Source organism: Ambystoma mexicanum, chromosome 1p (assembly GCF_040938575.1).
Source record: "Ambystoma mexicanum isolate Mex_15411 chromosome 1p, UKY_AmexF1_1, whole genome shotgun sequence".
Classification (NCBI taxonomy): domain Eukaryota; kingdom Metazoa; phylum Chordata; class Amphibia; order Caudata; family Ambystomatidae; genus Ambystoma; species Ambystoma mexicanum.
In genome coordinates, this window is record NC_090921.1 from 382667913 (window position 1) to 382691692 (window position 23780).

At 46.0% G+C, this 23780-nt stretch overlaps 1 protein-coding gene across 3 annotated transcripts in view; it reads left to right on the plus strand.

Moving 5' to 3' along the window:
- MEF2B (myocyte enhancer factor 2B) overlaps positions 1–16948 on the plus strand; it is a 533283-nt gene extending 516335 nt beyond the window's left edge. For all 3 annotated transcript variants that reach the window (XM_069649127.1, XM_069649129.1, XM_069649128.1), the window contains exons 9-10: positions 9089–9215; positions 16063–16948. In XM_069649127.1, the coding sequence (XP_069505228.1) occupies positions 9089–9215; positions 16063–16393 (458 nt within the window). In that variant the 3' untranslated portion in view covers positions 16394–16948. The remainder of the gene's footprint in view (positions 1–9088; positions 9216–16062) is intronic.
- The last annotated feature ends 6832 nt before the right edge of the window (positions 16949–23780 follow it).

Genomic DNA, 23780 nt, shown 5'->3' on the forward strand with positions numbered 1-23780 from the left:
CCAGACACCCATAACATAGAATGCATATTGGTCACACACTCCATTCAACCAGGTCCCACCCCAAGAGTGTACCCACAACATACAGTCACTGGGAAGGCTCCAGCCAGTCTGGTCTGGACTACCCCACAATACAATATAGGGTTCTTCCACCCAACAGCCAGTCAGAGAAAGGGACAGAGTCAGGGCTTTCCAGGACTTTAGGAAAACAAGGTAACGGGTAATAGAAACCAAGTGGCCAGACCTTGTCTCCTATCAGGAATCCACTGATTCCCATGGCAGGGCCTGCGTATCCCAAAATGGAGGATACTCAGAGCACCTGTCAAATTCAGCATGAAGCTGGCACCAGCCCATACCCTGATCTGTGGCCCGCACACTGGTGCCCACAAACATACAATAGGAGTACAGGGTTGTACCCCCACCCATGGGTGCCATAAGAGTATCCCAATGGTTTCAGTTCACCACAACCAAAAAGAGGAAGAGCTGCACTGCCAGGAGTCTCACATGGACCCCTGTGCAGAAATCAACACAGAACACACATGATAAGGGAGCACAGGACAAGGACATGGAGGCCCTGTCCCTCCAATAATTCATTTCCAGCATCACACCCAGCACTCCAGAAATATAATTAACATCAGACTTAACAATCACTGTTTTCCAAAATAGCAGAAAAAAATGTGGCTATGGGGGAGAATTGACAACAAAGTGCAAACCAAATATCACTTCAGGCATTGAGTTTGTAATGTTCACTCCTAGAAGATCATAATTTATGGCAGTAGCATTGTTTCAAAAGTTTCTAAGCTGCGGCAATTCAGAAAACATTTGGATCAGGTCCAAGAGCAGCTTCCAACATCTGGCAACATCTGGCTCTAAGGTTCCCAAACACTGATTCACACAGACGTAAGGTGCATTCCAAAAGATCATTTGTAATGTTGCCACTGTCGTAACGGATGCCTTTAGCAATCCCATACTAGACAAAACGATCTATCCTGAAGTTGTCTCTGCCTTAAAGCTTAGAGGTTAAAGAGAAATTGACAGGGTGTGAAAGAAGTTCAAGGACTTGGGATCTTCGTTTTAACCAGGTTCTCCCTAACCAGCAGAGAAATAGGGAGTCTGGAAGGCTGTGGGGAACTGACATGGTTTCAGGATTGTGGATAAATAAACCTGGGGGATGGCAGCCCCTTTTCTCAAGATTTCTACTCCCAGGTACAGAGCACAGCTTCCAGTTTGACCAGAGGCCAGTGACCCGCTCAATATTCCAAGGCTTGGTTGCAGGTTTGCCCTCTTTCATTTTATAGTCCAATGTATGTCCAAATTCCTCGGCAAGTAACAACATTTGGGGTAATCCCAATCATGGTTGCAATGGCAATCTTAAATCTTCTATGTAGCCAGCGATTTTGGTTACAAGTTTAGGTTCTAGAGTAGTTGATCAGCGGCTCAACAGATAATGTGAAATGGAGTGAAGGGAGGGGTGAGCCCTGCTAGGTTTTGAGCAGTGGTGGACTGGCCCAGAAGGAACTCTGGAGATTTCCCGGTGGGCCTCTGCACCCTGGGCCTCTTTTGTGTGGTATTTTCAAACTTTCCCATAGGAAAAGGGTTAGGCTTGCTGAAAATTTGTAACATGGGGCCACTTTGCACATTATTTCCAGGGCCTCTTTTGCTTCCCAGTCCACCCCTGGTTTTGAGTACCACAGAAAACGACATTCACGCAACTTCTCTGACAATGACCATATCCCGTCCATGAAGGGGGAGATAGTTGATAATATGTTCATGTTAATGTTAAAGGACATTTATACCACGCACTATCACCACCGGAGTGGTCCCCTGGTACTCTGGCGGTTCTGAAAGTCAAGAGGGTAGGGTGGGTTAGTGGGGCATAGCGGGACAAAGGTAAAGCAAGAGGTTTTGATGTCCTGTTGACAGCTTCAATTCAGTTAACACTGTTTGCTGAGCATGGGTGCAGTTTTTTTTATTATTTTTGCATTTATAGCAGCACACTGAACCCTCAAGTATCCAAGCGTTAGTTGCATTAGAGAAAGGGGGGTGGCGTGTTCAGGTAAAGGTAAACGGGAAATGCAGTAAGCGTAGGTTCAAGACTTTCAGCAGTTCATAGAGAGTCTTGGCTTCGAGGGGCTTAGGTGAGAAGGGAAATTTCCAAGTTTCTCCTATAGGTCCAATGGGAGGGTTCCATTCTCAAGAACATGGGGAGATTGTTCCAAAGCTTGGCGGTAACGACAGGGAAGCTTGAGCTGCCTACAATTTGGCGATTGAAGCTGGGCACTTTGAGAAAGTGGTCGTGTGAGGATCTTAGTGGGCAAGAGGGAGTGTATTTTTCCCCATGCTGCAAAAGGTAGGCCATTGCAGTATCAGAGAGACACTTGCGAACGATGGAGAAGATCTTGAAGTTGATTCCCTCTTGGATTGGTAGCCAATAGCTGTCTTTTCTGGCTTCTGAGACGTGGGCGTGTTTGGTAAGGCTGAGGGCAGCTCGGAGGGCATTGTTTTTTGATGGGTTGTAGCGTTTTCAGGTTGCGTTCTGAGGTGCCAGCAAAGAGGGCGTTACAGTAGTCCAATTTGGCCCCAGTGATGGCTCTGGCAATTTGAGGCAATTGGGTACGGAGAGGAAATGCTTACTGGCATTCAGCCGTTTGGCTGGGTGTGCGGCAGCGGAGGAGATGGCGTTATCTTGACGCGAAAGGTCGAGTGAAGCGTCCAGATAGATACCCAGAGTTTTGGTGGTGGGTGAGATGGGGATTAGGTTGCAGTCGATGTTGAAGGATTTGTAGGCCAGATCCAAGTTGTGGAGAGTGGTGGAGGAACCAACAATGAGACTCTCGTTTTTATCGTCATTTAAGCATAGAATGTGTGTTGCCATCCAGATTTGGACGATGTTGTAGACTGAGTTGATGGTTGGGGTGTCTTGGTAGTAAGAGCTTGAGAGGGGGAGGAGAATTTGAGTGTCATCAGCGTAGTTCATGTAGGTGTGCGGGACTATTTGTTTTGTTGCAGTGTAGTGAAGTGCATGCAGATTGCTGTACAAGGACCTGGTTTAGTTTAGTTTAGCGTTTGAGGGGTGTATGCAGAAAGGAGAGTTGAGGTTTAGCAGTTGGTTTAGTGGGGCTTTTATTACCTCATTGCTTCGGATATCCGTCACTCGCCGGGTTCTGCACATAGTGGTGGCATGTCTCTGTAGCTGTCTAGTGATCTGTGGGCAGGAAGGTGGGGAAAGCCCCCCATCCTTGGTACACGATGGGTATGGTAGTGGGATTTTATATTAGGTCATCAAGTGTTGTGCCTGCCATCGCCTCCCTGAGCTCTTAGGGCAGGTTCCCCTCCCTCCGAATTACAGGTGCTCCCTGTCCTCCTGGGGTGCCAGTTATTGGGTAATGCTCCCCCGTCTGCAGCTAGGCTGCCTGTCCATTAGGTGATTCCTAACATAGGGATTTGGCTTGGGAGTGGGTAAATCCTGGGCTACCCCCACCCCCACCCGTCCCTGTCTTCTTCCCTCTGTGTGCACTTGTGGTGTGTTTTATTTTCAGTGGTGTCTTTGTTTTTCTAGTCGTTTCCGTCTGGTTCTGAGGTGAAGGTTCTATGTAGGAAATGTTGAGGTAAGGCCATGTCTGCCAAGGTTGTACAACAAAACAGTTTTCAGCAACCTTCCAGATCCAGCAAAGTTGGAACAAGAAGGATATGGCTGGTCATGTTACCAGTGGGAACAACTTCATTGCAGGATTTGCTTAATGAGCATACTGCCTGCTTTGAAAAGGGTAATCAGCAGCTACGATGAGTAGTAGCACAGGCCTTTTCCTTTGTGGGGTAATATCTTTATATTAAAATGACCTAGGGAAATGGTGGTGCAAAAGCTAACCATGGAGACTAACCCAACTCAAATCTCTCTGCACCAACCGTAGGATTCTGATTACCAAGGCCAAAGCTGCTTACTACTCCACCAGCTTTGTGGCAGCATCTAACAGGAGCAAAGCCGTCTTTGAAGTAGTAAAGCATTATACCAAACCCTCGCCTGACTCCGAGGATCTAGCAACTCAAGAAAAATGCGACAGAATCAACACATTTTCTATCAAACAAATAGACATACTCTAAGAGACCATCAAATCAACCTCTCACAGCTTGAATGTCCCCTGCAGCCAGGCACGCTCACTGCACCACTGGGCCAAATGTTCTCCTCTCTCTCCCATGACAATATCATCCCAGTCTCCATAAATAAACAATTGATGGGCCCAGCACTCAACCCCCTCCTCAGCATCATTAATGCCTCCCTCACAGAAGGGTCATTCTCTGACATTCTCAAGACTGGTCTCCTATGACCTCTTTTGAAAAAAACAACCCTAGATACAGATGACATGGCCAACTACTGGCCCATTGCAAACCTCCCGTATATTGGCAAAATCAACTACATACCAAAATAAAACAACTCCACCTCCTACATGACTATAGGCCAGGATTCTGCCCCAAGTGTAGTATCGAGGAAGCCACCATCCAGGTGATGGATGATGCCTGCATCCTTCTCTCCCTCCTTGCTCTCAGGATGGGATTATCTGGCACTGTTCTGAAATGGTTTACCTCCTATCTTTCAGTCAGACAACAGGCCATCCAGATGAATTTGTTGCATTCTGACTCAAGGTATTCTGCAGAGCCCCCCAAGGCACCATCCTCTCACCAGTCCTTTGTGACCTTTACATGGAGCCTCTGGGCACTCTCCTCAATGATCCCAATGTAGCCATCCACCAATACACACACGATACTCAGTTGTATATGAGAGCCAATAGCATGCAGGACATCACTCATTGCTGTGCTTACCTAACCCTCATCCAGTCCTGTATCTTGACTACCTACCTTAAACTAAACCCATCCAAGACTGAATTTGTCATCATCAGTCCACCTGCTAAAAAACAACTTGGCTTAAGGATATTTGCCTAGAAGGATTTGATCCACAACTCTCGAACTCAGCAAAATCCTTAGGCTTCACCATTGACAGAAGCCTGTTCTTCCAGAAATAGCAAAGAAGGACCAATCAGCCTGTCTCTGAATCTCCACCATTCAAAAAATCAAACCCTTCATCCCGCCGCAGCACTTCAAGATCGAAGTGCAGCCTTTATGGTCTTGCACATCTATGGGGGAAATGCTCTCCTGACAGGTCTCCCAGCTGCCCTCTTGGCTTCCCTAAAAGCAGACCACTTTGACTGAACTACCCCACCCTACTTGAACTACATTGGATTCCTCGCCAGGCCAGGATACTGTTCAAGACTTCAAAGGAGTTATGAGTAGCAGACTAGCATACCTGGTCGCTAAACGCCACATATCTGGTAGGACATGCTCCTCGTGCAGTAAAACAACTAACCGGCTTATCACAACTTGTCCACAAAGAGAGGACCCACAAACAATACTTCTCTTTTCACACACCCACCCTCTAAAGCTCGATCCCGGTGTTGGTTCGGAATGCCCCCACAATTCTCCAATTTTGTAAATCTCTCAAAACATGGCTTTTTCAACAACACCTATCCAACGACTAGTAACAATGGACATACATACCGACGCACAGACCCCAACTCGCAGTACTGCGCTACTGTTAAAAGATGCCACCAAATGCTGGCTACTCACATTCTGTACAGCGCGAGGTAGGTCTGCATGTTAAACAATAAAATAAGTTAAATGAAGACAGGTGTCTGGAATTTTACTGACCTCTATATATTATTGTGGAGAGGATGGACCTGTCGGGCATGGGTTGGGCCCCGATAACCAAATACAAAGGATTGGATATAGGTCAAGTGGACCACCATAACCGAAAAAAGGATTGAAAATAGGTAAAACAAAATTTGTCGACCAAACGTATCATCTTCTAAATTATAACTAATTAAGCACATAGGAACTCTTATTATATGTATTTTTAAATGTTTTTTTCCACCCACAGTATGAAGCGGGGAACATGGAATGGAATGGATTCCTTTTGGATATCTTCTGATTTGGTATTTTGTCTGGTTTTTCTGCCATGGCGAAATGACAGGGCACCTGGCTATTCCCTGATCTCTCCAGGTTGTAAACACTTTTGTATGTATCGAGAAAACGATCAGGGTGAACCTGGAAGAACAAAAAGACCCAAAGATTTAATGATTATTGGAACAAAGCACAAACCTATGATTCATTAGATACAGGTTAATAATTGTCACAGGTGAGTGAACGCAAAACATTCCCAAACAAAAAACATACAGTGATAATCAATAGTACCAATTGCTATACATACAAAGTCAAACGTATCTCATCAGTACAGTCCGTACAATTTTAAAAGGGGGTTCTTTTGATGTAGGGTTAGAAACGTAAAACCTGGTGTCCAGTGTACACAATAGACACTGTGCGTTATAAAAAGTTGACACAACAGTTTTTCGGCCTTTAAGCAAGCTTGGATAGCTTTTAATCTGACAGCCTTCATCAGGACGGGGAATTGTGGTCGGGGCTCTGGCAAGAGCTTCCTGTGATGATGATCTACAAAACAAATGGGATGTACTAAATAATGGTCTATTTCCGGGATAATTATTTAAAAAAGCTTCGAAAATAGCTGCAGCAGTATCCCCAATGGGGAAACGTACCGTGCTTGAATGAATGTAACACATAGAATCGGCGCATTCAGGTTGCGCATAGAGCATTGGCTCCTAGGGTCCTAGTCCCATCACAATGGATAAGGTAGTGGAGTGCTACACATGCACTGCCACCTACGAATACACAAAAGATGTAAAAAGCACATGGTTACAGGGCCTATCAAAACAATGACTGGTTGCCTCCCCTGTGGGGCAGGAAACACCATGCTTTACTGGGAGTTGCAAGAGTTGCTATCAGGCAGTGCTTAGAGTCTGGTCTAATGGAGTCCCAGTCCCCTCATAAACTAATAAATCTAGTAAAATTGAGAAAAGTGTATGTGAACCCGGGAAAATGGGGCCATCCAGATAAACAATAAACAATGCAATAGTGAGGCCTGCCTTTCTCTGTGCACAAATAAAAAACAAAGTCTGCTGCCTCACACTGAGGCATGCTAGAGAGGGCTAAATGTAGGCCTGGCTGCACAGCCAGCAAGGCTGCTAGAATAAGCCTGTGAGTTACAGAAGCAGGACATTTGTAAACACACAGGCAGACACCTACAAGTGCACCTACACACACACACTTAGATTGCAGTCTTTCAGGAATGTTCAGATGGGAGCTTATTTGCATACAAAATAAGAAAAAGATATGTTTATATTTCTGTACATCAAAATGGCAGCTAATTAGCCTGTGGTATTATAGTTTTGAAGTGAAAGCTAAATGCATTTAGTAAAATAAAGCTATATAACACATCTAACATCTTGTTCTGCTAAGCTATGTTATCTTACATTTGTTTAGCGCCTCCTGATGGTTCCATGTGATAATCTCCCTGCAAAAATTTCGCCTTACAAGAATGGTGCCGTTTTGTTTTGCGGCGATATAACCACATGGAACCTGCGGGGGACACCTCTGCAACCCCCACATTTTTTAAATGGAGCGGGGGACACCCCTGCAACCCCCGCTCCCATTTACCCCATATATTATCCCCCTAGATAGTATCACCTATGCCGTCAGCGACTATATTTGTGGCGACATTATTTATGGGGATAATATTACCTGATACCCTCCTGACATAGTTTATGGTGTCGCAGATCTGTTGCCTGTTAGAAAGACAAACGAGGAGTTTGATAGAACCTTCAGTAGTGGTAGGGAGAGCAAAGGCGGGTAGGATGAGGGCGAGGGATAGATGAAATGCTCAGGAAGGCATGAGAAGGAAAAGGTGGAGGCACTGTGTACAATTGGACTAAATTTATTGCATGGAATGGAGAGATAGCTGGAGAGGGCTGTTTGCCGCAGCATGGGGTATGTTTGTAATTTACTCACCTCATGGTGATCCTAGGCATGTTAAAGACAGGCCGAAAAAAACACAGACGGCAAAGCCCTCCCACTTACTTCCCGAGGCGCCCAACAACATTTCAGAGGGCTCGTGGGTGAAAGCATTCGAAATAATAAGTACAATACAAGCAGTTCTAAAGATGCGCTCATGATAGAAATGATATTTTCTGTAAAAAAAAAAAGACTTATTAGGCCCCGAAGGGAGAAAGAGGACACCATTTCTCTTATGCCTTAAGACTGGTGAAGCTCTACCGATCGGCCCAAGCTCAATTCTTACTAGAGCTTTACTCTGTCATTAACCCTTCAGGGTGAGGCATGGTCCTAGCTTCAGGGGACTGTCACAAATGTGCCATTTTTACTGCATAGCTTAAAACTGTCCTTGGGTAGCGACATCGGGCTCGCCTTCTTACCCCTGACAGGCGGGAAAATATTCTCCAGTTTGTGAAGTTGGAGGCCTCATTATGAGTATGCAGGTCCGGAATTAACGTGATATGATATGATATGATAGGTTATTTATAACACGCTTAATACTCCGAGGTTCCTAAGCACAGACCTGTGGATCGAACCTGTGCTGCTCCGTGTCGTCTTACTTCCAAGGCGAGCACATTGCCGCTGAGCTATCCTCCCGAGACTATATAGATTTATAACGTGTCGATAATTTCGTTTACCGGCACGTTTTCGGACCTGCATACTCCAAGTTTGCCAGTGGGGGGCCTGATTTACCTCCAGCCAAGAGGTGGTATTACCAGTACTGGTATTACTTGTGTCCGTAATACCGGCAATCCCGCCATGGAGTCACCCTTCCCGCCACTTGTAATCTGCTGGTAATTCCGGCAGACGAAGTGGCGGGCACGGTATTACCATTTGGTGGTATCACACCGGATTTACAGTGGGATACCACCAAACTTATAATGAGGCCCTTAAGTACCCTTACTGATGGATCAGATAATTTAGACTGTTATATATGAAGTGACAATGTTCCAAAAAGGCTTATAAAGTGTCCCATCGAACTACAGTGTTTACTGATATTTCATGGAATGCTGCTACTTCGTGCGGCACATGCATTTTGAAATGTTACGGAATGGCACCCTGGAAGTGCGCATTGTACATATGGCTCAGTGTAGATGTCTTTCCAATCATACAGACCCCTGCCACTTTTCTCTTGCAGAATACTCCCACGCAGACTCCACTACTCACTCAGGATTTTCGCTTGCGGGTACCCTGCAGCCCGCTTCGCTGTCATCGTGGCAGCATCAGCACGAAGTAGCGCCCTCCCCGGGACTCACCCCACACAGGTAAGCAGCCAGCAGAGTAGCCCGCCTTATTGACTCATGAGACTACATTGTGTAAACCAATGCCCATATTTCCAGAGAGAAACCTTAAATCCTTCCTGGCCTACATGCACTGCAACACTCCCGCACCCTACACCATTCAGTGAGCCTGCCCTGCACTTCCTCTTGTTATATACCTGTCAGAGGCAGACAAGCCGGTGTCGGTACTGGCTGACTGGCTCTTAAGCTATTTGCATCCCATGCTCCTCACCCATGCATGCATATAAACAGTTCTATGTGATTTCATCGAGGAGATTTGGTCGAATTCGAACCCATCGAATTTCTTTTTCTTTTAATCCATTTGGCCACAAATATATGCAGGGGGGAGCCCACCATAAGCCCCCTGTGCCCTCCACCCTAATTATTACACTTACCAACCCCACACATATATTTCCGGTCAAATTTGGCCAAAATGATTTGATGGATTTGGCTTCGACCAGATTTCCTGCCATGAAACCTCCCAATCCCCATAACCACACCTATGTGTCTGCTTTTGCTTTTGCAGTCCATCTGTCGGAGTGTATCACAATGTTCTTACTGCTAATACCATTTTCAATCTCTAAAATGTTATATAGGAAATGGAATATACATGTGTTAAATCGGCAATCTATAAAAATGCTGATTGTAATAAACTATAGTAAGGGCAGTTATATTAAAACATAATACAAATTATAGTGGATTCTGCACCGTAGTATTATACACATTGGAAAGCCTTATGCATGGGTATGTAACTAAACTATCAAATGAAAGATGTGTTAGGTCCACCCCGGTGTCTGCAGTTCATGGAAGCAGAGAGATAATCATGTTTGACTTAAATTACAGCATGCAGCATAGTAATGGCAAGCAGAGTGGCACTGAGGATCAGGACTGATGACTGAGAAGTAGGACTGCCGACTCTGGGCCAGTAATGATGATTGAGGACGGATGAGTAGGACTGGTGGCCAAGGAGTAGGAATAATGTCTGATGAGTAGGGCAGAACGGTGGGCTAAGAATGATGACTGAGGATGGATGAGTAGAACTGTTGATCAAGAAGTCAGAATGATGACTGATGAGTAGAACTGATGACTGTTTAGTAGCAGTGATGACTAAGGACCCATGAGGCAGACTGATGACCAAGGAGTAGGAATGATGACTGATGAGTAGGACTGATTACTGTTTACTAGGAGTGATGACTAATGACCAATGAGGCAGACTGATGACCAAGGAGTAGGAATGATTCCCGATGAGTAGGACAGGCTGTGAGCTGGGAATGACCACTAAGGACTGATGAGGAGGACTGATGGCCAAGAAGTAGGAATGAAGACTGATGAGTAGGACTGATGACTGTTTACTAGGAGTGATGACTAAGGACCAATGAGGCAGACTTATGACCAAGGAGTAGGAATGATGCCTGATGAGTAGGACAGGCTGTGAGCTGGGAATGACCTCTAAGGACTGATGAGGAGGACTGATGGCCAAGGAGTAGGTATGATCACTGATGAGTAGCACTGATGACTGTTTACTAGGAGTGATGACTAAGGACCAATGAGGCAGACTTATGACCAAGGAGTAGGAATGATGACTGATGAGTAGGACTGATGACTGTTTACTAGGAGTGATGACTAATGACCAATGAGGCAGACTGATGACCAAGGAGTAGGAATGATGCCTGATGAGTAGGACAGGCTGTGAGCTGGGAATTACCACTAAGGACTGATGAGGAGGACTGATGGCCAAGGAGTAGGAATGATGACTGATGAGTAGGACTGATGACTGTGTACTCGGATGGATAACTGAGGAATAGAACAAATTATTGGTGACTAGGACTGAGGACTGAAGGCCAGGACCGTTGATGTGGACTAGGACTGATGGATAGCTGTAAGGCCTGATAACTGAGGTTTACAAAATGTAGAAGCAAAGTGGAGAATTAAGGATGTCCTAAAATAAACGCTGCATGTAAGGGTTCCAAAACTAAAGCTGCGCTAGTGCGGATGAATACTGAGACAGAAATTGTCCCTCTTGTTCTTTTCAGAAATCTTTGGTACGATAAAAAAAGTAGAAGATAGTCCTTCTATAATGCTAATAGCACTATAGCAGGAGGGGAGTATAGCTCAGGGGCAACGCGTTTGTCTTGGAATCCATGGGTTCGAAACCCGATCCCGCACTTAGAAACCACTCACTGGTATTTAGCGTGTTATAAATTAACAATAAAATTAAATAAATTAATTGCGCTACGAATAGGTCCACAGGCAAAAAAAGGATACAGGCAATGCCATGCAAATGAAGGCCCCGTGAGAACCAGGGACATAAAAGCGTATGAAATGGGACGTTCCCAGGCTATGCTGTAGCAGATCTTGTAAAGGACCCAGCACAAAGTGGCTCACTAGGGCCTAATGTAAAAATATCACTGCCGATATGAAACAATGAATAATTCATGTTATATAATATGCATAGATAAATGCACAGACGTCTGAATAAACACTACATTCCCAAAATGTCGTTATATTTTTAAATAAAAATATTTTCGAAGCATGTCACGTCTCCAACTTACACAACTGGAGACTGCCCTTGGGTGGTAGTGGTGCTTGGTATATATAACTCGACATAGCATAACACCTAACAGGAAGAGGTAAAGGATGGCCAAATGTAGCTGAGGTACAGCGTGGTAGGCCAGCGAAACAAAGCACTAAGAAACCCATCAAACACAAGCCTTAGAATATGACCGGCAACGAGATACCCCCAATGGAGCAGAGCAGAAGAGATAGAAAGTCTGGAGTAGATGTCAGATTTCTCTCCAAACACTGGCTATCCGGCACTGGTGCTGCTCCCACAGAACATTTCTTGGCAGCCACCTTGTAAAGATAAAGGGTCAACAAGTGTGTTGCTCTGTTCATTTATATAGATCAAGAAGACGCTCGGTAAAATGCGCTACGTGGCGCATTTTACTGAGCGTCTCCTTGATCTATAGTCTTTTGGAGCATGGGGAATACTCTTTTGACACTTGAAATGCGACAGTGTTTAGACCAGTTGGTTCATCGGACGAAAAACCCTGACTACCCCACCTTCTTTATATACAAGCTGTTAATGTATATATGCTTATATGCATATTTTTCTGAGGCCACTCTGTTGCCTTTCAGCTGCTTCTGAGCACCACATTAGGTGTACAGGCCTTCATAACAATCTTAAACCTTTAGGATGAAACAATAATTAATGCTATTAACAGCAAGCGGAAGGTACAACAAGACATCGCTTCCCCCAAAATGGGGAAAGCAGATCCCCACACTTAAGGGGTTATTTTTTTCAAAAGAAATGCAAATTGCATGCAGTGACCACCAACGCTATTTCTACGGCGATGTTGGGTCCCCTGCGTGGGATTTTCAGCATTTACAAAGCAGAGTATAAATCAAGGTAAAAGCACCTCTAGTCTTCGCCATTAGGCTCCGCTTTCATAAAAATAAATCACGTACAATGTACGCAAGGTTTTTATAATGGGTTAACATGGAATCCACCCGTTATTTACTAGGTGTAAATGCAAGGTGCATTCCATAGGATCCACTGGTTTTACAATTGCATGAAAATCTCATTCAGGCATAAAAGCTGGTGCTCTTTGAAGACGGAGGAGGAAAACAAAGCAGAGATGCAAACTCCACTTTGCACCCCTCCTACTACTCTGAAAGGGCATGAAAAGTCCCTGGAGTGTCATGATATGATATGATATGATATGATATGATATGATATGATATGATATGATATGGCATTTATAACGCACCTATACAAAAGTGTTTCAAGGCGCAACGAGGCAAGGGAGGGAAAACAGAGGGAAGACAGAGACAGCAATCCCACTAGGCCAGGTGATATTGAGATTGCGCAAGTGCAGGGGAGAGGGTAATGGGAAAGGGGAGGGGGCAGTGCAGTAAATAGGATAACAGTAAAATAAGACAAAAATAAATAAAAGTGTGACCAGCAGGTGGCAAGTGCAAGGGTAAGTGCAGACATCAGGTGTACAGTGCTCAGCGGGTCTCTAGGGATACAGAAACAGTCTCTGAATGCAACGGTTGCCAGGGGGTCAGTGCAGGAATGCAACTGGCGGGGAGGGGACCTGGGCCCAAGATCAGAGGTAACCAGTGCAGTTTCTGATTCAGCCAGAAGATCAGCAAGGGAGAGGAGGAGATAAAGCAGAAGCAAAGAGGAAGGTCTTGAGGTGCTTCTAGAACCGGAGATGCTTCTCTCCAGTTTCAGAGAGGAGGGAGGCTGTTCCAGAGGGAGGCCCCAGCAGACAAAAGAGATCTACCACCAACTCGCTGCTTGGAGAAGCGACTAACCCTGAGCGAGTTGGAGGCGGATGAGCGAAGAGCTCGAGAAGGAAGATATTTAGGAAGAGAGAGTGGAAGGTATTGGGGCCCTAGGGCCCAGAAGGCCTCGTGAAAAATGCAAAGGGTCTTGAACTTAATCCTCTCTGCCACTCGGAGCCAGTGCATAGATTTCAGTCCTGGAGAGATACGATCCCTGGGCTTGAGGCCATGGACTAGTCTTACAGTCCTGTTTTGAATGAGTTGCAGAGGGCGGAGAGTAGAGGCAGGCAGATTTAGAAGGAGGCTGTTGCAATAGTCCATCCTAGAGAGAACCAGAGCTCTGGAGACAGTGAGCTTCTGGGGGAAGGAGAGGAAAGGAAGAATACCTCTGAGAAGGTGCAGCTGGTAGTGTGACTTCTTAGAGACATCAGAGATGTGAGAGAGAAGGAAAGTCTGGAGTCGAAGATGACCCCGAGGTTTTTAGCCTCACAGGTAGGAGCAGGAAGAGGGCCAAGAGAGGCTGGCCAGAGAGTGACAGGAAAGGAGGGAGCAGGTGTGCCGATGAGGAGAATCTCAGTCTTACTGTCATTAAGGCAGAGAACATTGCCGGCACACCACTCCTGGATGGCTGACCAAAATGAGAGAAGGAGAGGAGGTGGCATAAGGGAGTCTGAAAATGAGTTGAGGGTCATCCGCATAGCACTGAAAGTTGGGGCAGAAAGCGGCCATGCGGTGGGCTAGAAGTACCAGGTATCGGTTGAACAGCGAGAGAGAGAGGTCAGACCCCTGGGGAACACCACAGGTAAAGCTAGAGATAGAGGAGAGGAAGGACCCAAGGTTATCATGTAGACGGTTGAGCAGGATGCCATGGTTGACCGTGTCAAAGGCAGAAGAGAGATCAAGTAGGATGAGGATACAGAGGGTGTTGGAATCAAGGTTCGAGAGCAGGTCTTCACAGATGTTCAGGAGAGCAGTTTCCGTGCTTCTGGTAGCTCTGAAGCCAGATTGATGATCTTGGAGACATCCAACAGATTCAGAGTGAAGATTAAGCTAGGAGATAGCCAGCTTTACCAGGAGTTTGCCTAGGAAAGGAGTGATAGAGATTGGGGGATAGTTAGCCGGGCAGGAAGGGTCGGCAGAGGGTTTCTTAAGAAGAGGGTGCACAAGGGAGTGCTTAAGGGGGGATGGGAAGACTATGGTGGCGAAGGAGTGGTTGTAGAAATCAGCCAGAGCAGGAGCCAGGGTGTCAATGTGGTCCTTGATGGTTTTGGAGGAACAGGGGTGAACCTGTTCCGACAAGACTTTCATAGATGGGACTTGTCTACAAACATTGTCTGAGGAGAACAGGGAAAGGGCAGAGAAGGAGGGAGGAGAGGTGGATGAAGAAGGGCCAGAGGAAGAGCAGTGAGTAGAGGGAGTATGGTGAGAGGAAGAGAGAGAGGACAGGATGTCCTGAATTTTAGAGATGAAATGAGAAGCCAGGGTCGTGCAGGGGGCTTGGGAGGGGACAGGAGAGGTAGAGACTGCAGCAGGATTGGCCAGCTCCTTGCAGATTTAAAAGAGTTCAGCCGAGTTGTTAGATGCAGCAGAGATGCAGGCTTGGATATGTGCTCTCTTCTTGGTGCGGACAGAGAGCCGGTATTGCCTTTGGAGCAGGCAGCAGGCCAGTTTGTCGGAGGATGTACCGAAAGCACACCATTTCCTCTCAGCCACCCTGCACTTGCGTTTAAGGGTGACAAGGTCTGAGTCGTACCAAGAGTTGCACTTGGCCTTGGAGGGAGGAGTGAATGGCTAACACCTACCTTTAACATGTTCCCCCAATATGTAACTTTTGGACCCACTAGGTGGCCACAGTCACGGCCACTAGTCATGTCTTTTTGGCCCACTGGCCACTTCCGGTCCACTAGCCTTCTTCCCTATCCACTGTACATGTTCCCCAAATATGTTTCTTTTGGACCCACTACGTGACCACGACCTGATGCCATGGCCACTATAGCCTTTCGGGCCCACTAGGCAGGACCTTCGGGCTAGGCCAGTGAGCACAGCCTTTTTGCTCACTGGCCAGGGCCATTTTGCACCCCTTGACATTTTGACCCAATAGGTTAGCCCAGACCTAAGTGTAGCTGTAAAATTGCACTTTTTTGTATTAATCTCAAGTTTTTAACTCTATCTTTTTAAAATAAAAATGTTTCCCATGACCACGGGTATATTAGCAATGGACTACAAATAACCCCGAATATTTCCAAAATATTTGTGATTATTTTACTTGTGATGCACTTTTTTTTTACCATAACCCTGAATATTCTCAAATTTCCCTGAATATGTGAACATGTTTGAGCTCTGTACTTGGTCCCTAACCCCACTTCCTAACTACACAATACCACATGATGGTATTGTATCAGAAGTATAAAGCATGTATTGCCAACATTATTACTACTCTACAGAGGCAGAGAGCGCAAGATATTGGCCCAGCCAGACACAGAACTGATATTCAGCACCTGCGAACATTCCTATTACTTTTTCTTTTGTTTTTTTACAGACTACCCAGCAGGCTTCTGGGCATTGATGGGTCGCCAACAGCAACTGCCACCCTCCCGCACTACCACCAGCTCCACAACCCAGGGGTCAGCATCAAGTCTGAGAGGATGTCTCCAACCCTGGGCTGCCACTCAGCCCTCTCGCCGCACCCTCCGCTGAGCCGGCTCTCACCGGCTGGCGATTTGCCGCGGACCCCAGTGGACCTGACTTCACGTGAGGATTATGCCAAGGCATTCCACTACCCTATGGCGCTGCCCCAGTCACTGGCAGAGGAGCGGGCAGAACCTCGCGCCAGACGCCCGAATCTCTCAGACAGCAGTTGGCAGAGATAGCGGACTGTGACTTACCAAGCCGCCAAGGAAGACGCTGTGCGGTGCACCAAGGACCGTGTACATATGTACTTTAATGAGGAGCAGTAAGAGATTGAAAGGACATTTTGATGGTGGTTGTGGTTTTCTAACTGCTTTCTAAATATATGCGATGCCAAAGAGTTGGCTTGTGAGGGCTCGTTGGCTTTATCTCCACATGTGACAACAGGTACATTGTGGAAATGAGGACACTGGAACCATGATGCCATCTCCTAATCTGGCACCTACTCCCCCCTGTGCAAATTGCTATTCTCTTCATTGAAGTCGTTTTAGCCGTTATTCGGTTGTGCTCTTATAGACACCCTCTCCCCTTCCCCGCCACCTCGGGAAACAGTGGCACTGATTTCAACATTTTGCAGCTTCGAAAATAAAATATAGCGGCATAAATCTTCCATTTTTGCTGCACCTTTTTTATGTTATGTTATGTTATTTGGCTTTTATACTGCGCGAGTCACCACTCTAGTGGTCTTACACCGCAAAATTAAAAATAACCATACACAATAAACGTATGTAATTACAGTGCTGTTGTCCTGATTGTGCTTGGCTGATTGAACTATTTTTGTACAAGGTGATTTGATCTAGCTAGTAGCAAGAGAACCCCCTGGTCATCAGAACTAGTTTAGCATGTTTGCGGCTGGGGCATCTGTGACGAATCAACTTCCGGGGCACCGTGTTACAGGGATGAATATCGGTTTCTAAACCATGAATCAGCCCCACATCTCTAGTACACCAGAAGGGATCCAAACAGATTGGAAACACAAGCAAATTATAAACCTCCTTTCCAATTTTGGTAACGTGGACGGAACGGCAGGCTTATCTCCGAAAGGTTGTGGATCGTTGGTTAGTTGCAACACAGAGAAAATACAATTATTACCCAATTATAAAAGGGACTGTCCAGTCAAGGTTGCATACAAATATCTACTTTATTATTATCACAACAGACAGTTCTAGCACACTACAAAATATAACCCACCTTTTAAAGGAATGCAGAGGACAGACAGGAAGGAAAAGGGATTCACTCTGGATACTGACAGGAGGGTAGTCGGTATAGTAATTAATTGCAATAGTTCACGGATACTTGGTTTCAACACAAAGGGAGCAATGAATCGTAAAATGTCACTAGGGGCCTTCAACCACAATGTACCTTGTGCTGTTGGAGTTATTGATGCTCGACAGGGTCGAGTCAGTTTCAGGGTGCTTTGCAGCTTCAGCGACAGAGTTCAAGATGGGAGACAGCTGTGGGTATCAGGCGGCAGGCAGTTCTGCGAGCGAAGCTAGATGGACAACTGCTGGCTTGGCCTACACGGCGGCTTATGCTCATTAATTGTTGTTTCACTGCTGGACGGTGGTTCTGAAGCACTAGTCAAGGCATCTCAGATGGCTTTAGCAACTGCAGCATAACAACAGTCAGCTGTGCAGTCGGTTGCAGCTCGAGGGACTCGACTGGCTCGAAAATTTCCTTTAATGCAGATGTCGGTAGATGCTTGTCGATGCACACCTCCTAGCTTCTTTACTGGGCTTGTGCCGTCATTTAAGGAAAACGGCCCAAAGCGGAGGACAGTGTTGCAGGCAGCTGCCTTGTCATTGGTTTGGTTCAGAAACTCTCTGGCACTTCCCAACTTGGAAGCTTGCTGCGGAGCTTAGTAGGACATGCTGTGTGCTGGCTGGGTACCGGTTCTGGAGCTGCTGGAGGGTCCTCTGGATTCGGTATCTACCTGTGTTCCCTGGTAGAAGTTTAGGGGAGTGATCTTACAATGCTTTGCTACAACCACCAGTGGGTGGTAAGAGAATACTCAGTTCTACGAGACGGTATGCTTTGATTGCAGTTTCTGGCCATGAAGACGAAGATTGCTCCGAAATGCACTGGCTTCTGTACTGCATACTGCATCCTAAAAGATTAAATAAATATGGACTGAGTTTATTCATTGTACTATGCAGAGAATATTGTTGAGACATCAATGAATGCATTAAAAGAGATGAAATATCATGAGCGTTGAAGTACATACCAACTGTGAGTATTAGGTTGGGCCTAGGGCATCCCTGATCCTTTTTGTTGGTATAGTTTCTGTCCTTGTGCTAAGGATGTCTTTCCCTGTTTGCTCCAGCCACCCTGATTTACTGTCTGTATATAATAGATTTACCTGTTGTTATAACCAATGTATGCTCATTGTAGTGCTCACCTTCATCCATTCTTTTAGATTACGTAACCCCCTCATTCTCCTAGACCTACTTGTCATGGTCCCAGTGCTTACTTTTGAGGTGCCAGTCTCCATCACAGGAGCCTTTAGAATCCAATCAAATGTTCTGCCCCTCCCTCCAGGTGGCATAACACCTCCCTTCAGCCACAATCCACAGATGGGCCCTAGCATCTCCCACTGGGAGGCAGAGGCAGGTTGTAAGTACTGTGAAAAGGAAAGTAGGACTAAGAATCATAAGGATTACCGGTAAGCATTCTAAGCATTACATCCTCGTTCCTCTTCCTCATCCCAGTACTTGCTTTTCAGGAATATCAAATCCATTGATGATCAGGCCTGTGAAACACCACACAACATGCAATGTATGCTTTACACACACATTGCCAAGTTTATTGACAGACAACTGGCACCCATTTCTCTCCGTGTGTGCCAGAATTCAGGACACTGGAATCAAATGTACAGGTGTGCAGTGCTAGAGCGTACACAAAAAGTAGTGGAAATGTGACTCTGGCGGGGGGCAGAGTAGGAAGTAAAGAAGCAACGTGCAAAACATTTTTCAAGTGTTGCGACAATCTTGGTTGACAGCCAATTGAGTTGAAACAAATTTCAGTTCAGCCGTAACTGATATCGGGTGGTAAATTGGCAAAGTGTGCTTTAACTTCACAAATAACTCATCCAGAATGGTGAAAATGGTTGCAGAAAGTAGTGGAGCTGTTAACAGTAAAAATAAAAGTAGTGGAACACCGCTCCCGACCGTTACCGCTCACTTCGACCATTGCAGGCTTGTGACTGGGCACATTCAGCCAATAATGTCTGATGTATGTACTTGGGTCTGCCCAATTAGCCACCCTACAAATGTCCTGCAGAGCGACTTCCTGTGCATCCACCCAGGATGGAGCCATGCTCCTGGATGATCTCCCCTGAAACATTTCCGGCAGCGGAACTCCTGCTGCCTGATAGACCATGCAAATGAGCAATCTTATCGACCGACTAATGGAGATCAATGAGGCCTTCCTGACAGCCTCACAGACTCCTAAATCACACCTTGTGCATTTTTCCTCCCAATGCACATGAACACTGCCCTGTAGATATCCAATCTATGCCAACTCTCCTCTGGTGAGGAAGGATTGGAAGGCCACAAGCACAACATCCTGGGACCCATAGAATTTAGATGCCACTTTAGGGAGAAAAGCAGGATCTCCACAAAACACTAGAGCCTCTGATAGAAACTCCCGGAAAGACTTCCTACACACCATCTGGGGATTTGTGATAGCAACCAAATAGTCTGTCTTCAGGGTCAACATCTTTACGTCATTCTTCTCCACAGGCTCAGAAGGCAGAGCCTGGAGAAATCTCAACAGCAGTGGAAGATCCCAAGGTGGAGCCCAGCAATAGTCCACTGGCCTAGACAGTGAGAAGCTCCGCAACAGGCGTTCCACCAGATTCCCTACGTCAGAGGTACCTCCCCCAGGGTTCCCTGATTGGCTTCCAGCTGGCCACTGTACCATCAAAGCAGAGACAGACAGACCCTACTGCAATTCATCCAACAGGAATGGCAGTACCACCAGAATGTCACATGTCAGCGCCTGCACCCATGTGCCATACATCAGGAAACAGACTGGTTCCAATGCCCATTATAGCACTTCAGGGTTGCCAGAATGGGAAACCAAGATCGCTTGGGCCAGCAAGGTACCACCAAAATCAGGCCTGACCTGCTGTCCTAGAGATTGCTGAACAATGCTGTAATTAATGGAATGGGAGGACATGCTTATTACAGACCCCAGGCTACTTCAGGGGCTTCTCATCAGCACCCCCAGCCATCATTTCTCAGGAACCTAGATCAGAACAAAAGAAGTTGGGCATTCTCTGGAGTGGCAGAGAGATCCAGGAAGAGGGAACCCTTACTGACTGTGATTTGTAGGGTCATGGAGGATATTACTTCAAAGCCCCCAATTAAAGCCCACAAAAGCAGTATATCACATAGCCTCAAAGTGATCCTTAGTTCGTAGGTTGCACAACCCTCAAACGACTCTATTTTGGATGATCACGAAACAGCATATGACAAAGCCCTTACATTACTCTCGCATGGAGGCCACCTTGGCCATCAAACGACCCTTAATCTGCACAGCATCCCTCATCACTCTCAAGTAGCTAGCATGTCCATAGTTGTGAGACAACATACCACTTAGCCGTCAAGTGACTTAAATGTGCAGACTTCGAGGCAACCGTTCTGATTCGTTTTTAGAATACTCTCATTTAAAGAGTCTTTGACCATCCTACCGCGTAGTCCCTCAGTGGCCCTTATATGCAGAGTGCCTCCAGAATTTAAAATTAAAATGACCATTGTCTGCTATGGTGCCAAAATTGTCTTGCAGCCATACGTCTTCCAATGGAGGGTTCCGCTTACATCAGAACTTCACTGTGAGGGATTAGCCCTTAGCAGTTTGCGAGGTTGAAGGCAATGTTGCAGAAAGCTCTCTTGTATGTGCAGCTGCAGTACAGGCTGGAAGGTGCTGGTGTGTCACTGACCAAGGGATGTAGAGATGGGTGTCATTCCCATGGTCTACAGGCTGAAAGTTGCTGGTGTGTCACTGGCCAAGGAATGTAGAGATGGGTGTCATTCCCCTGGTCTACAGGCTGAAAGCTGCTGGTGTGTTACTGGCCAAGGGATGTAGAGATGGGTGTCATTCCCCTGGTCTACAGGCTGAAAGCTGCTGGTGTGTCACTGGCCAAGGGATGTAGAGATGGGTGTCATTCCCCTGGTCTACAGGCTGAAAGCTGCTGGTGTGTCACTGGCCAAGGGATGTAGAGATGGGTGTCATTCCCCTGGTCTACAGGCTGAAAGCTGCTGGTGTGTCACTGGCCAAGGGATGTAGAGATGAGTGTCATTCCCCTGGTCTACAGGCTGAAAGCTGCTGGTGTGTCACTGGCCAAGGGATGTAGAGATGGGTGTCATTCCCCTGGTCTACAGGCTGAAAGCTGCTGGTGTGTCACTGGCCAAGGGATGTAGAGATGGGTGTCATTCCCCTGGTCTACAGGCTGAAAGCTGCTGGTGTGTCACTGGCCAAGGGATGTAGAGATGGGTGTCATTCCCCTGGTCTACAGGCTGGAAGGTGCTGGTGTGTCACTGGCCAAGGGATGTATAGATGGGTGTCATTCCCCTGGTCTACAGGCTGGAAGGTGCTGGTGTGTCACTGGCCAAGGGATGTAGAGATGGCTGTCATTCCCCTGGTCTACAGGCTGAAAGCTGCTGGTGTGCCACTGGCCAAGGGATGTAGAGATGGCTGTCATTCCCCTGGTCTACAGGTTTAAAGCTGCTGGTGTGCCACTGGCCAAGGGATGTAGAGATGGGTGTCATTCCCCTGGTCTACAGGCTGGAAGGTGCTGGTGTGTCACTGGCCAAGGGATGTAGAGATGGGTGTCATCCCCCTGGTCTACGTAGCGTGTTGTGATGGAGGGGGAACCTGTCATTGGTGGCGAAAGATTATGTTACATCTTTCCCAGCTTCGCATCAGCATGCCTGAGCATAATAGAACCAAGATCTGCTATAGCGCATTATGTCCTTTGTGGAATGAAAGGTTTTCTGCACCAAGAATAGGGTAGTGTCATTAAACCAGGACAATTTTAGGGAGACCGATCTAATTTACAACATCTATACACACAATGAGAATGTTTATACATGGAAAATATACCTACAAGAAATAGTTTGGTGCCTGGAATGGCTGATTGTAAGAAGTGATGATTAAGCTCTTGTATAGCCTTACAAACGGAGGGGGGTCATTATCATGGGATAATGACTCGTACCCAAGTGCCTCAGAGCATTACCTGGGGAAAGGCCATAATCGCGTGATAATGACCCACTAGCCAGGTCTATAAGGCTATAAGCACATGGTGATAGTAGCAATATAGGTTTTGGAGTTGTAGTGCTTTTGTTTGCTAATTAGTTAAGTAAATAGACAGTACGTGCTAGTGAATTATGCGCTATTTTATTTTGCAGTATTTAAATAATAGGTATATGTTTATATGGTAAGCATTTTAAAGTTGGTTGAACTGGAGCAGTTTTTAACGTGAGCATGCATTGGGTGGACTATAAAACGAAGGATTTCCGTGTAGGCAGCTAAAAGCCATTTTTCCATGTTTAGGCTTTCATTTTGGGGTATTAAATTTGATGTTGCCTGTCTTAACCCCTCAACAGCGAATAAGACACACCAGGAGTGGCCGCAAGCGACCCGGCGAAGACGGCAAAGACGGGCAATGGCAAGGGCAGGGGAAAGAGAGGAGGCACACAGGGTTGCTGAGATAGAGTCAAGGCAAGATGGCCACAACCGTTTCATCCCACGTCCCTTGCTCACTGATAATGTCAAATGAATTTGGAGGGTTCTGGCCTTATAGGCCAAGGGAGGGTTTGTTATCGCAGGGTAATCATCGGCCACCAAGTTATGGCCCAAGGCGAAATCAAGGGCTATAAATTGGAGAAAGGCCATTATCCAAAGTGACAATGACTCCTCCCGAGGTCTATAAGGGTTTCAGCACATGGTGGTAATACCCATAAAGGTTTCGGAGTTGTGGTGGTGAAGGAAATCACGCAAAAGTGGTTTTATTTGGTGATACTGAAATACCTAAGCTGTCTTCATAAGATAAACATATTAATTGTAAACTTGGTTGAACTGGAATGGTTTTCGGAAGACCTTGTATTAGGTACCACGTTGAAGTGAACAGATTTTTTTTTTTTAAAAAAGTTAAAGCATTGTTCCATGTTTTAGCTTTCACTTTGTGTTAGGTTTTGTTGGATTGTCTTGCTGGGAAATTGCTCTGCTGTTTTTCTTTTAATGCAGAAAGATGCTTTATGTTGATTCCCTGGTTGTTACTGAAGTCAGAATGTCAGTAAAGCAGTCAATACCCGTAGTTGTTGACTGCATTCCACACATTCTGATTGGCTCAGAGGAGGTCAATAACAATGTCCATGTGCTAATAGCATTTACATGTATGCTATTTTAAAATCTGTACAGAACTAATTCAAAAAGAAAAGCAGGGCGGTGTCACTCTAGCGTAAATCTAGTTCTTTGATTCGGTAGATCAATATAGTTGCACTGTTCATTTATTATTTCTGCTTGAAAAAATGAAAGCATGACGCAAACGATTTAAACCAATGGGTA